A 13026-nucleotide genomic window follows, 5' to 3' on the forward strand; every position below is an offset into this window, starting at 1 on the left:
TCATCAGACCACAGGACAGATTTCCACCGGTCTAATGTCCATTGCTCGTGTTTCTTGGCCCAAGCCAGTCTCTTCTTATTATTGGTTTCCTTTAGTAGTGGTTTCTTTGCAGCAATTTGACCATGAAGGCCTGATTAACGCAGTCTCCTCTGAACAGTTGATGTTGAGATGTGTCTGTTACTTGAACTCTGTGAAGCATTTATTTGAGATGCAATCTGAGGTGCAGTTAACTCTAATGAACTTATCCTCTTCAGCAGAGGTAACTCTGGGTCTTCCTTTCCTGTGGTGGTCTTCATGAGAGCCAGTTTCATCATAGCTCTTGATGGTTTTTGCGACTGCACTTGAAGAAACTTTCAAAGTTCTTGAAATGTTTCAGATTGACTGACCTTCATGTCTTAAAGTAATGATGGACTGTCATTTCTCTTTGCTTATTTGAGCTGTTCTTGCCAAAATATGGACTTGGTCTTTTACCAAATAGGGCTATCTTCTGTATAGTACACCTACCATGTCACAGCACAACTGATTGGCTCAAACGCATTAAGAAGGAAAGAAATTCCACAAATTAACTTTTAACAAGGCACACCTGTTAATTGAAATGCATTCCAGGTGACTACCTCATGAAGCTGGTTGAGAGAATGCCAAGAGTGTGCAAAGCTGTCATCAAGGCAAAGGGTGGCTACTTTGAAGAATCTCAAATTTCAAATATATTTGAATTTGTTTAAACCTTTTTTGTTTACTACATGATAACATATGTGTTATTTCATAGTTGTGATGTCTTCACTATTATTCTTCAATGTAGAAAATAGTAAAAAATAAAGAATAACCCTGGAATTAGTAGGTGTGTCCAAATTTTTGACTGGCACTGTGTGTATATACACATATATATACACACACAGTTGAAGTCGGAGGTTTACATACACCTTAGCTAAATACATTTAAACTCAGATTTTCACAATTCCTGACATTTAATCCTAGTAGTAATTCCCTGTTTTAGGTCAGTTAGGATCACCACTTTATTTTAAGAATGGGAATGGGAATCAAAAGAAATCAGCCAAGACCTCCACAAGTCTGGTTCATTCTTGAGAGCAATTTCCAAACGCCTGAAGGTACCACATTCATCTGTACAAACAATAGTACGCAAGTATAAACACCATGGGTCCATGCAGCCTTCATACCGCTCAGGAAGGAGACGCGTTCTGTCTCCTAGAGATGAACGTACTTTGGTGAGAAATGTGCAAATCAATCCCGAAACAACAGCAACGGACCTTGTGAAGATGCTGGAGGAAACAGGTACAAAAGTATCTATATCCACAGTAAAATGTGTCCTATATCAACATAACCTGAAAGGCCGCTCAGCAAGGAAGAAGCCACTGCTCCAAAACCGCCATAACAAAGCCAGACTACGTTTTGCAACGGCACATGGGGATAAAGATCGTACTTTTTGGAGAAATGTCTGTTTAATGACCATCGTTATGTTTGGAGGAAAAAGGGGGAGGCTTGCAAGCCGAAGAACACCATCCCAACCGTGTAGCACAGGGGGTGGCTGCATCATGTTGTGGGGGTGCTTTGCTGCAGGAGGGACTGGTGTACTTCACAAATTGGATGCCATCATGAGGAAATAAAATTGTGTGGATAGATTGAAGCAACATCTCAAGACATCAGTCAGGAAGTTAAAGCTTGGTCACAAATGGGTCTTCCAAATGGACAATGACCCCAAGCATACTTCCAAAGTTGTGGCAAAATGGCTAAAGGACAACAAAATCAAGGTATTGGGGTGGCCATCACAAAGCCCTGACCTCAATCCTATAGATTTGTGGGCAGAACTGAAAAAGCGTGTGCAAGTGTAACAGTATAACTTTAAACCGTCCCCTCGCCCCGACACGGGCGCGAACCAGGGACCCTCTGCACACATCAACGACGGTCGCCCACGAAGCAACGTTACCCATCGCTCCACAAAGGCCACGGCCCTTGCAAAGCAAGAGGCAACACTACTTAAGTCTCAGAGCAAGTGACGTAACTGATTGAAATGCTACTAGCGCGAACCCGCTAACTAGCTAGCCATTTCACATCCGTTACACTCACCCCCCTTTCAACCTCCTCCTTTTTCCGCAGCAACCAGTGATCCGGGTCACGGCACCAATGTAACAGTATAACTTTAAACCGTCCCCTCGCCCCGACACGGGCGCGAACCAGGGACCCTCTGCACACATCAACGACGGTCGCCCACGAAGCAACGTTACCCATCGCTCCACAAAGGCCACGGCCCTTGCAAAGCAAGGGGCAACACTACTTAAGTCTCAGAGCAAGTGACGTAACTGATTGAAATGCTACTAGCGCGAACCCGCTAACTAGCTAGCCATTTCACATCCGTTACACAAGCAAGGAGGCCTACCAACCTGACTCAGTTACACCAGCTCTGTCAGGAGGAATGGGCCAAAATTCACCCAACTTATTGTGGGAAGCTTGTGGAAGGCTACCCGACACATTTGACCCAAGTTAAACAATTTAAAGGCAATGCTACCAAATACTAATTGCGTGTATGTAAACTTCTGACCCACTGGGAATGTAATGAAATAAATAAAAGCGGAAATAAATAATTCTCTACTATTATTCTGACATTTCACATTCTTAAAATAAAGTGGTGATCTTAACTGACCTAAGACAGGGAATTTTTACTAGGATTAAATGTCAGGAATTGTGAAAAACTGAGTTTAAATGTATTTGGCGAAGGTATATGTAAACTTCCGACTTCAACTGTATATATATACACACACATACATATATATACACACACATACATATTTACAGACACACACACACACACACACATATATGCACATACATACATACAGTGCATTCGGGAAAGTATTCAGTCCCCTTCCCTTTTTCCACATTTTGTTACGTTACAGCCTTATTCTAAAATGTATTAAATTATATTTTTTCGCATCAATCTACACACAATACAATACCATAAAGTGAAAACAGGTTTTATTTTTTTTGTGCAAATTTATAAAAAATCTAAAACATACCTTATTTAAGTATTCAGACCCTTTGCTATGAGATTCGAAATTGAGCTCACGTGCATCCTGTTTCCACTGATCATCCTTGAGATATTTCTACAACTTGATTGGTCCTGTGGTAAATTCAATGTGTTGGAAATGATTTGGAAAGGTGCACACTTGTCTATACTAAAACCTGTTTGGGCTGCAAGCCCGACGTCGGAACGAAAATGACAACAGCTGCAGGGCGCGAAATTCAAAATCTATTTTTAAAAAATATTTAACTTTCACACATTAACAAGTCCAATACAGCATTTGAAAGATAAACATCTTGTCAATCCAGCCAACATGTCCGATTTTTTAAATGTTTTACAGAGAAAACACCACATATATTTATGTTAGCTCACCACCAAATACAAAAGTGGACAGACACGTATGATTATGATTATGATGTATGAATTATGATTCAAGTAGCATGCACAAGCCAACCGAAATAACCTAAAACCAACCTAAAGAACACAGAAAAAACTACCTCAGATGACAGTCCTATAACATGTTACACAATAAATCTATGTTTTGTTCATAAAATGTGCATATTTTAGCTATAAATCAGTTTTACATTGATGCTACCATCATTGCTACAGCATAGCTACAGTCTGAAATCAGACGGGAGTAGCCAGAGAAAATACAGACACCAACGTCAACTACTAATTACACCTCATAAAACATTTCAGAAAAACATATGGTGGATAGCTAATGAAAGACAGATATCGTGTGAATAGAGCCAATATTTCCGATTTTTGAAGTGTTTTACAGCGAAAACACAATATATCGTTATATTAGCTAACAACATAAGCTAGCATACGGCAGCATTGATTCTAGTCAAGCGCTAGCGTAGCACAGTTAGCACAGTTAGCATAGCACAGTTCGACAGATATATGAAAAAGCATCCCAAATTGGGTCCTTATCTTTGTTGATATTCCATCAGAATGTTGTAACGGGGTCCAATGTCCAGTACAGTCTTTAGTTGGGTTCCAGAACGAAATATTTCCCTCTTTGGTTAGCAAGCCCAATGGCCGTGCGGCGCTAACCTCTCCTTCTTCAAAAAATTCTTCCAAAGCATCACGTCTAAAGTCCAGAATAAATTGCAATAATATAATTAAAGTATATTGAAAAAACATACTTTAGGATGATTTTGTGACATGTATCAAATAATATCGTAGTCAGAGATCATATTCACCTTTATCGAGCGTCTTCCAGGAGCCGAGTCAGAATTCTGCCTCCCGCCCGGAATTTTTTTTTAACTGCGCAGGTCTCACAAGAAGGTGTACTATTCAGTCTCTGGAAGAGATATTCGACTCCTTTCAACTCTCTCTTCCGCATTACACCCAGATGAAGGCGTATGACGTTTTTCTACGGTCCTAAGTGTAATGACCTTTTATAGACAAGGTCTTAAAGAGAGACATCGCATTTTGGAAATCTCAATTCTGGATAGGAAATGGGCTGTAAAAATAGTTCTGTTCAACTTAGAGCAATAATTCAAACGTTTTTAGAAACTATAGACTGTTTTCTATCCAATAATAGTAAATATATGCATATTGGAATATCAAAAATTTCTTAAGAGGCCGTTTGAAAATGTGCGCATATTTTCCAGTTTTTTCAATATTCACCCTGCAGCCTGAAGAAGTTTTAAGATCCCACAGTTGACAGTGCATGTCAGAGCAAAAATAAAGCCATGAGGTCGAAGGAATTGTCCGTAGAGCTGCAAGACATGATTGTGTCGAGGCACAGATCTGGAGAAGCGTACGAAAAAAATTCTGCAGCATTGAAGATCTCCAAAAACACAGATTCTCCATCATTCTCAAATGGAAGAAGTTTGGAACCACAACAACCACTCTTACTAGAGCTGGCTGCGCGGCCAAACTGAGCAATCGGGGGAGAAGGGCCTTGGTCAGGGAGGTGACCGAGAACCCGCTGGTCACTCGGACAGAGCTCCAGAGTTCCAATGTAGAGATGGGAGAACCTTCCAGAAGGACAACCATCTTTGCAGCATTCGGATGCAACTCCTCAGTAAAAAGCACATGTCAGCCCGCTTGGAGTTTGCCAAAAGGCACCTAAAGGACCATGAGAAACAAGATTCTTTGGTCTGATGAAACCAAGATGGAACAATTTGGCCGGAATGCCAAACGTCACGTATGGATGAAACCAGGCACTCCTCATCACCTGACCAATACAATCACTATGGTGAAGCATGGTGGTGGCAGCATCATGCTGTGGGGATGTTTTTCAGCGGCAGGGACAATAGTCAGGATCGAGGGAAAGATGAACGGAGCAATGTACAGAGAGATCCTTGACATTGCTTCTGATCACTGAATGATCCAGCTTAGTGTAGGTTGTCAAGACAGTCCCAAGCTGTTGCATTTAACAGGAGTCAACAGTATACTGTTGCATTTTTATCCCAGGCGGCTACCCATAATTCAGTTGTGTGGCTTGATGAGACAGGTCTATTTGGCCCGTCACTCATCACTGCTGTGCTGGAAAAATGACACAGACGTTTTTAGCCCAGCCTACTGCCTCTGAGCGTCGCCCCATTGTGTATCTGACAGGCCCTCTCTCGTCCCCCTGACTGTTTACCTGTTGTGCTCGCTCGCCGCCTCTGCGAGGATCGATTGCGTCAACAACAAGACTGCAGCTTCAGTAATATAGTCATGTCATCCACCTTCAATAACGTCCTTTGCAAGGTTGCACAATATCCCCTATAACGATTATGATGACCCCTTGGTTATAATAAAGCCAGTGATTATGGTGTGCCACCTGAACGAATGAAAACGAGCGCCATGTTTCACTTCCCTTGAAAATGGATGCCACCAGTGTCGCTGACAGTTGACAGGACCTCTATCGATTTCTCTGACCCTGCTGTGAAGGAGTGGGACACTGGAAGGGGAATAGGGTGACACATTGTCAGGCAAAGTGCTGACTTGGGTATGAATTGTGAGAGCCAATATATATTGGCCAGCTGCGGGATTGAGACACAGAATGAGCGATGGCTGATTGGTTAGCAGTCAGTGGGAATTGAGAGAGAGCGTGACAACATTTGTGTTTACAGACCATCTCCAAAAGCCCATTATGACCAACGGAGGGATAATGTCCATGGAGAAGAAGATATGATAAATGTAACATGCCACTGTTGTTTTGTTACACACATCGCTGCATTTGCAAGGGCGTATAATGATGTTTCCAAGTTATGACTGTGATTATGTAGATATTATTGTGATAGATTTACAGACTGTGGTCTGCCAAGAGAAAACATCAAGAATGGTTCATTTGGGTCTCTAGTGTTCTGTTCTTTCACTATAATAATTTCACTAATAATACACAGAACAGTCTTGTCAGTGGAAAAATGCGAATAAACTCAAAACCATTATTCTCATCATTTTAAGGGTCCCTTGGAGCATTTGCTAGAATCCTTTAGTTGACACATCTACAGTGCGCCATATTTGGCAGTACATTGACCACACTCTTTCTTGGTCTTTTCCAGCACTCCTGTACGCCACCATCTTCGGTAATGTCACTACCATCTTCCAGCAGATGTACGCCAACACCAACCGCTACCACGAGATGCTCAACAGCGTCCGCGACTTCCTCAAGCTCTACCAGGTGCCCAAAGGCCTCAGCGAACGCGTCATGGACTACATTGTCTCCACATGGTCCATGTCTAGAGGCATCGATACAGACAAGGTAACGCAAACGTTGTACAAACATTCCATACCATTTTGTGTACCACCTCACAGTATGCATCTTTATTTTATGGCTAAGTTGGTCTGTGACAGGAAGCAAAAGTTTTGCATCACCATGGATATTACTGGTATGTGTTGGTGGTATTATGTTATCGTTGTTATACCATTATTACACATTTATTCTAATTATTATTATATTGATACAATTTATTAGGGATGAAACGATTTACCGATACTCATTGGCCCCCGATTCAAATGTTTAAGATATGACTGCATCAGTCCTCGGACCCCATACCGATCCAAATGTAACATGCATTGGTCAGAAAATCAATTCAAACGTTACGAATCGATGATTCATGGGGGAAAAAAATCTCATATCACTTTTTACCTTCCAAAACGACCTCATATTTTGTGACAACTGATGTGTCCTCTCCTTCAGTGTCAAAATAAAAGCATGTAACTGTTGACAGTCATTGATCTACACGTCATTTTGCATGCCGAACAACCCCAGGGAATATCAGTAGCGTTGTCAAACTGCACACTGCAAACTGCACACTGTGACCAAAGCGAGGTAGAAGGCCTGTTACTGATCTTGCACATCTGTGTTCGAATGCTAAAATGGCTTGCCTGAAATTAGGGTTTATTAGTTGAGTGACAACCTATGTAATTTGCTAGGTTATTGTGATCAATGCATTGTTGGAAATGTTGTTTTAACCAGAATAAAGGTAAGCTACCAGAAACACAACTCTCATCTAGGTATACAGTGCCTTGCAAAAGTATTCATCCCACTTGGCGTTTTTCCTATTTTGTTGCATTACAACCTGTAATTTCAATACATTTTTATTTGGATTTCATGTAAATAGTCCAAATTGGTGAAGTGGAATGGAGAAAAAAAATGTTAAAAAAATTCTAAAAGATTTAAAACGGAAAAGTGGTACGTGCATATGTATTCACCCCCTTTGCTATAAAGCCCCTAAATAAGATCTGGCACAACCAATTTCCTTCAGAATTCACAGAATTAGTTAATTAAAGTCCACCTATGTGCAGTCTAAGTGTCACATGATCTGTCACATGATCTCAGTATATGTACATCAGTTCTGAAAGGCCCCAGAGTCTGCAACACCACTAAGCAAGGGGCACCACCAAGCAAGCAGCACCATGAAGACCAAGGACCTCTCCAAACAGGTCAGGGACAAAGTTGTGGAGAAGTACAGATCAGGGTTGGGTTATAAAAAAATATCCGAAACTTTGAACATCCCACGGAGCACCATTAAATCTATTATAAAAAAATTGAAAGACTATGGCACCACAACAAACCTGCCAAGAGAGAGCCGCCCACCAAAACTCACGGACCAGGCAAGGAGGGCATTAATCAGAGAGGCAACAAAGAGACCAAAGATAACCCTGAAGGAGCTGCAAAGCTCCACAGTGGAGATTGGAGTATCTGTCCATAGGACCACTTTAAGCCGTGGACTCCACAGAGCTGGGATTTACGGAAGAGTGGCCAGAAAAAATACATTGCTTAAAGAAAAAAATAAGCAAACACATTTGGTGTTTGCCAAAAGTCATGTGGGAGGAAGCTCTGGTCAGATAAGACTAAAAATATGCTTTTTGGCCATCAAGGAAAATGCTATGTCTGGTGCAAGCCCAACACCTCTCATCACCCCAAGAATACCATCCCCACAGTGAAGCATGGTGGTGGCAGCAACATGCTGTGGGGATATTTTTCATTGGCAGGGACTAGGAAACTGGTCAGAATTGAAGGAATGATGGATGGCGCTAAATACAGAGAAATTCTTGAGGGAAACCTGTTTCAGTCTTCCAGAGATTTGAGACTGGGACGGAAGTTCACCTTCCAGCAGAACAATGACCCTAAGCATACCGCTAAAGCAACACCCGAGTGGTTTAAGGGGAAACATTTAAATGGCTTGGAATGGCCCAGTCAAATCCCAGACCTCAATCCAATTGAGAATCTGTGGTATGACTTGAAGATTGCTGTACACCAGCGGAACCAATCCAACTTGAAGGAGCTGCAGCAGTTTTGCCTTGAAGAATGGGCAAAAATCACAGTGGCTAGATGTGCCAAGCTTATAGAGACATACGGACTTGCAGCTGTAATTGCTGCAAGAAGTATTGACTTTGCGGTGGGTGAATAGTTATGCACGCTCAAGTTTTCTTTTTTTTGGTCTTATTTCTTGTTTGTTTCACCCCCCAAAATATTTTGTATCTTCAAAGTGGTAGGCATGTTGTGTAAATCAAATGATACAACCCCCCAAAAATACATTTTAATTCCAGATTGTAAGGCAACAAAATAGGAAAAATGCCAAGGGGGTGAATACTTTCGCAAGCCACTGTACCCGCTGAGCGGGGTTTACAATAGATTTGATTTAGATTGTTCAGCAATAGTTTTGCTGCACAAAACCCATCAGCAATAGTGTTGTTAGTTTTACTTTAAACAATCAGTGTATATGGTCATTTTTAGACATACAGGTTAAAGTTCATCATTTCATAACGAGGAATCACTTTTGGGAGGTGCACTTAGCATGGCTAAAGTGGCAGGAGAAAATAAACTCACTACACTTCCAAATGGTCAAAACCATTCGATTTTGAGATGGTATGATCCAAAATTGTGCTATATGTTTATTGGCTATGTCATAGCTAATTTGTAAATGATAAATATTGATACATTTACATTACTATCTCAAACACTTAATCTGCAAAAATGACAAGTTAATTAGTGGGTGGTAATCTGATAGTGGGGTGGTAGATGGCAAGTCTCCTTTATGGCTCAGCTAGGTGCCTACATAGTATACACCAGGGCTGCCCAACCCTCTTCCTGGAGATCTACTGTCCCATAGGTTTTCAGTCCAACCCTAATTTAGAATATCTGATTCAGCTAGTTAAGGTCTTGTTGAGCAGCTAATTAGTAGAATCAGGTGTGTTAAATTAGGGTTGGACTGTAAACACACAGGACGGTAGATCTCCAGGAAGAGGGTTGGGCAGCCCTGGTATACACCATAGCATAATTTCCACACACACGTGTACACATCAACTCAGACAGATCCAGCTCAGAGGCCCAGCTCAAGAGTTCCATCAGCAGCAGATTTTAATTTAGAATGGAAAATTAATGTGTTTATGCAACAAATATTAGTGCATCGAATCATATTGCATCGATTCATTCTCTAATTCAACCGAATCGCATCAAATTGTTTCAAACTAAAACTTTGTGTTCCTGTATCGTATCGAAGCCCATGCATCTAGATACGCATCGAATCATATTGAAAGGGAATGATGCACATCCCTACAATTTATTTGTATTATTGTATTATGTCAAAAGGGAATAGATTCATACTTAACTACAAATACAATCTGATGTTCTGTCATCTACTGTCATATTTCAACATTACCGGTCCTAATTGTCTTCTGTCTCATCCTAAATTAGAATTATTCTTGACATGGTCCTGCAAATGCCTGTTGGGTATGACCTCTTAACATTTGACACAATAAGAGGTGCAGAGGTAATCATGTGCAATTGGCCCCCTATTCCCAGAACAGGGAGAGACATTTGCAAAAGTTCACCACTTTGAAGTTGATGTTAAAGGGATCATTCTTCTTGGGGGGGGGGGGGGGTTTAGCTTATTTTCGACTTGTTGTCGTTTCATTCAAACCTTTTTTGAACGCCCACACCAGTAGAAATCTACTTTTTTGAGCTGAAATACTATGGCCAGAGCTTACCCATTATGTTGCACAACGATTTAAGTCAATAAGTCATCATTTTTGTCAAAGTATGATATCTTTGGGCTTGAAGTGACAAATTCGAACTGCCCATCTGTGTGAATGCGGTGTCTTTTCCTATGATATGACATAAACATTATTGTCAGCCTATGTTTCAGGGCTGGATTTTATTTTAATGTTACCACCCACCAGCATGGCATTGTTTATTAATCAGAAACAGCTGCAAAGATTTTACTCTTTACTACTGAGATGATCCAAACAGCCTTGTGACCAATTGGCTGCCTGAGCCATGGAGCAAATGAATTGCATGATACTGTATGATAGCATTTTGCAAACCCACTCCCCTGTTGCCCCAAGATCAATGTTTTTGACCACTAAAGTTTTGCTTTACTACTTTACTACTGCTTTACTACACTACACTGCTTTGATCGGTGTAACGATAGCTAGAAACCACACGTTTCTATCCAGATAATGAAAAGGCACCCGCAAAAGAAAATTTGAGGAACTTATTGTTACAGCTGAAGTCGGACGTTTACATACACCTTAGCCAAATACATTTAAACTCAGTTTTTCACAATTCCTGACATTTAATCACAGTAAAAATTCCCTGTCTTAGGTCAGTTAGGATCACCACTTTATTTTAAGAATGTGAAATGTGATTTATTTCAGCTTTTATTTATTTCATCACATTCCCAGTGGGTCAGAAGTTTACATACACTCAATTAGTATTTGGTAGCATTGCCTTTAAATTGTTTAACTTGGGTCAAACGTGTCGGGTAGCCTTCCACAAGCTTCCCATAATAAGTTGGGTGAATTTTGGCCCATTCCTCCTGACAGAGCTGGTGTAACTGAGTCAAGTTTGTAGGCCTCCTTGCTCGCACACACTTTTTCAGTTCTGCCCACAAATTTTCTATGGGATTGAGGTCAGGGCTTTGTGATGGCCACTCCAATACCTTGACGTTGTTGTCCTTAAGCCATTTGGCCACATTTTGGAAGTATGCTTGGGGTCATTGTCCATTTGGAAGACCCATTTGCGACCAAGCTTTAACTTCCTGACTGATGTCTTGAGATGTTGCTTCAATATATCCACATAATTTTCTTTCCTCATGATGTCATCTATTTTGTGAAGTGCACCAGTCCCTCTTGCAGAAAAGCACCCCCACAACATGATGCTGCCACCCCCGTGCTTCACGGTTGGCATGGTGTTCTTCGGCTTGCAAGCATCCCCCTTTTTCCTCCAAACATAATGATAGTCATTATGGCCAAACAGTTCTATTTTTGTTTCATCAAACCAGAGGACATTTCTCCAAAAAGTATGATATTCGTCCCCATGTACAGTTGCAAACCGTAGTCTGGCTTTTTTATGGCGGTTTTGGAGCAGTGGCTTCTTCCTTGCTGAGCGGCCATTCAGGTTATGTCGATATAGGACTCGTTTTACTGTGAATATAGATACTTTTTACCTGTTTCCTCCAGCATCTTCACAAGGTCCTTTGCTGTTGTTCTGGGATTGATTTGCACATTTCGCACAAAAGTACTTTCATCTCTAGGAGACAGAACGCGTCTTTTTCCTGAGCGGTATGACACCTGTGTGGTCCCATGGTGTCATGGGATACTTGCGTACTTGTCACGATCGTGTGGAGGATTGACGGACCAAAACGCAGCATTTGGAAAATAAGCCATCTTCTTTTATTTTAAAGACGACGAAGAATAAACACGAAACACTTAATACAAACTAACAAAAACAACAAACGATCGTGAAGCTAATAAACGTCGTGCACATACACAGGCTACAAACGTTCTGACATAGACAACTACTCACAACAAATGAAAGCCTATGGCTACCCTAAATAAGGCTCCCAATCAGAGACAACCGAAATCAGCTGTCTCTAATTGGGAACTCATTCAGGTAACCATAGACTCTCCTAGACAACTAAACATACATAGACAACGCTAGACACATGTACTCAACACAAACCCATATCCTACACCCAACAACCCCTTTACCATAGAATCACCCAAAACCAACAAAACACAAACATTCCCCATGTCACACCCTGACCTAACTAAAATAATAAAGAAAACAAAGAATACTAAGGCCAGGGCGTGACAGTACTATTGTTTGTACAGATGAACGTGGTGACTTCAGGCGTTTGGAAATTGTTCCAAAGGATGAACCAGACTTGTGGAGGTCTACAATATTTTTTCTGAGGTCTTGGCTGATTTCTTTTGATTTTCCCATGATGTCAAGCAAAGAGGCACTGAGTTTGAATGTAGGCCTTGAAATACATCCACAGGTACACCTCCAATTGACTCAAATTATGTCAATTAGCCTATCAGAAGCTTCTAATGCCATGACATCATTTTCTGGAATTTTCCAAGCTGTTTAAAGGCACAGTCAAGTTAGTGTATGTAAACTTCTGACCCACTGGAATTGTGATACAGTGAGTTATTGTCACGATCGTGTGAAGGAGAGACGGACCAACACGCAGCATGAGGAAAATAAGCCATCTTCATTTAATTAAGAAGAAGGAGAACCGAAAACAAAACACTCTTAC

The 13026-nt window shown here is 41.1% G+C and overlaps 1 protein-coding gene across 1 annotated transcript in view; it reads left to right on the forward strand.

The window, feature by feature from the left end:
- Positions 1 to 13026, forward strand: part of LOC129839299 (potassium voltage-gated channel subfamily H member 1-like) — a 77005-nt gene that overhangs the window by 19775 nt on the left and 44204 nt on the right. The window contains exon 9 of the mRNA XM_055906620.1: positions 6538 to 6737. Coding sequence (XP_055762595.1) covers positions 6538 to 6737 — 200 coding nt within the window. The remainder of the gene's footprint in view (positions 1 to 6537; positions 6738 to 13026) is intronic.

This window comes from Salvelinus fontinalis, chromosome 3 (genome assembly GCF_029448725.1).
Source record: "Salvelinus fontinalis isolate EN_2023a chromosome 3, ASM2944872v1, whole genome shotgun sequence".
Taxonomy (NCBI): Eukaryota; Metazoa; Chordata; class Actinopteri; order Salmoniformes; family Salmonidae; genus Salvelinus; species Salvelinus fontinalis.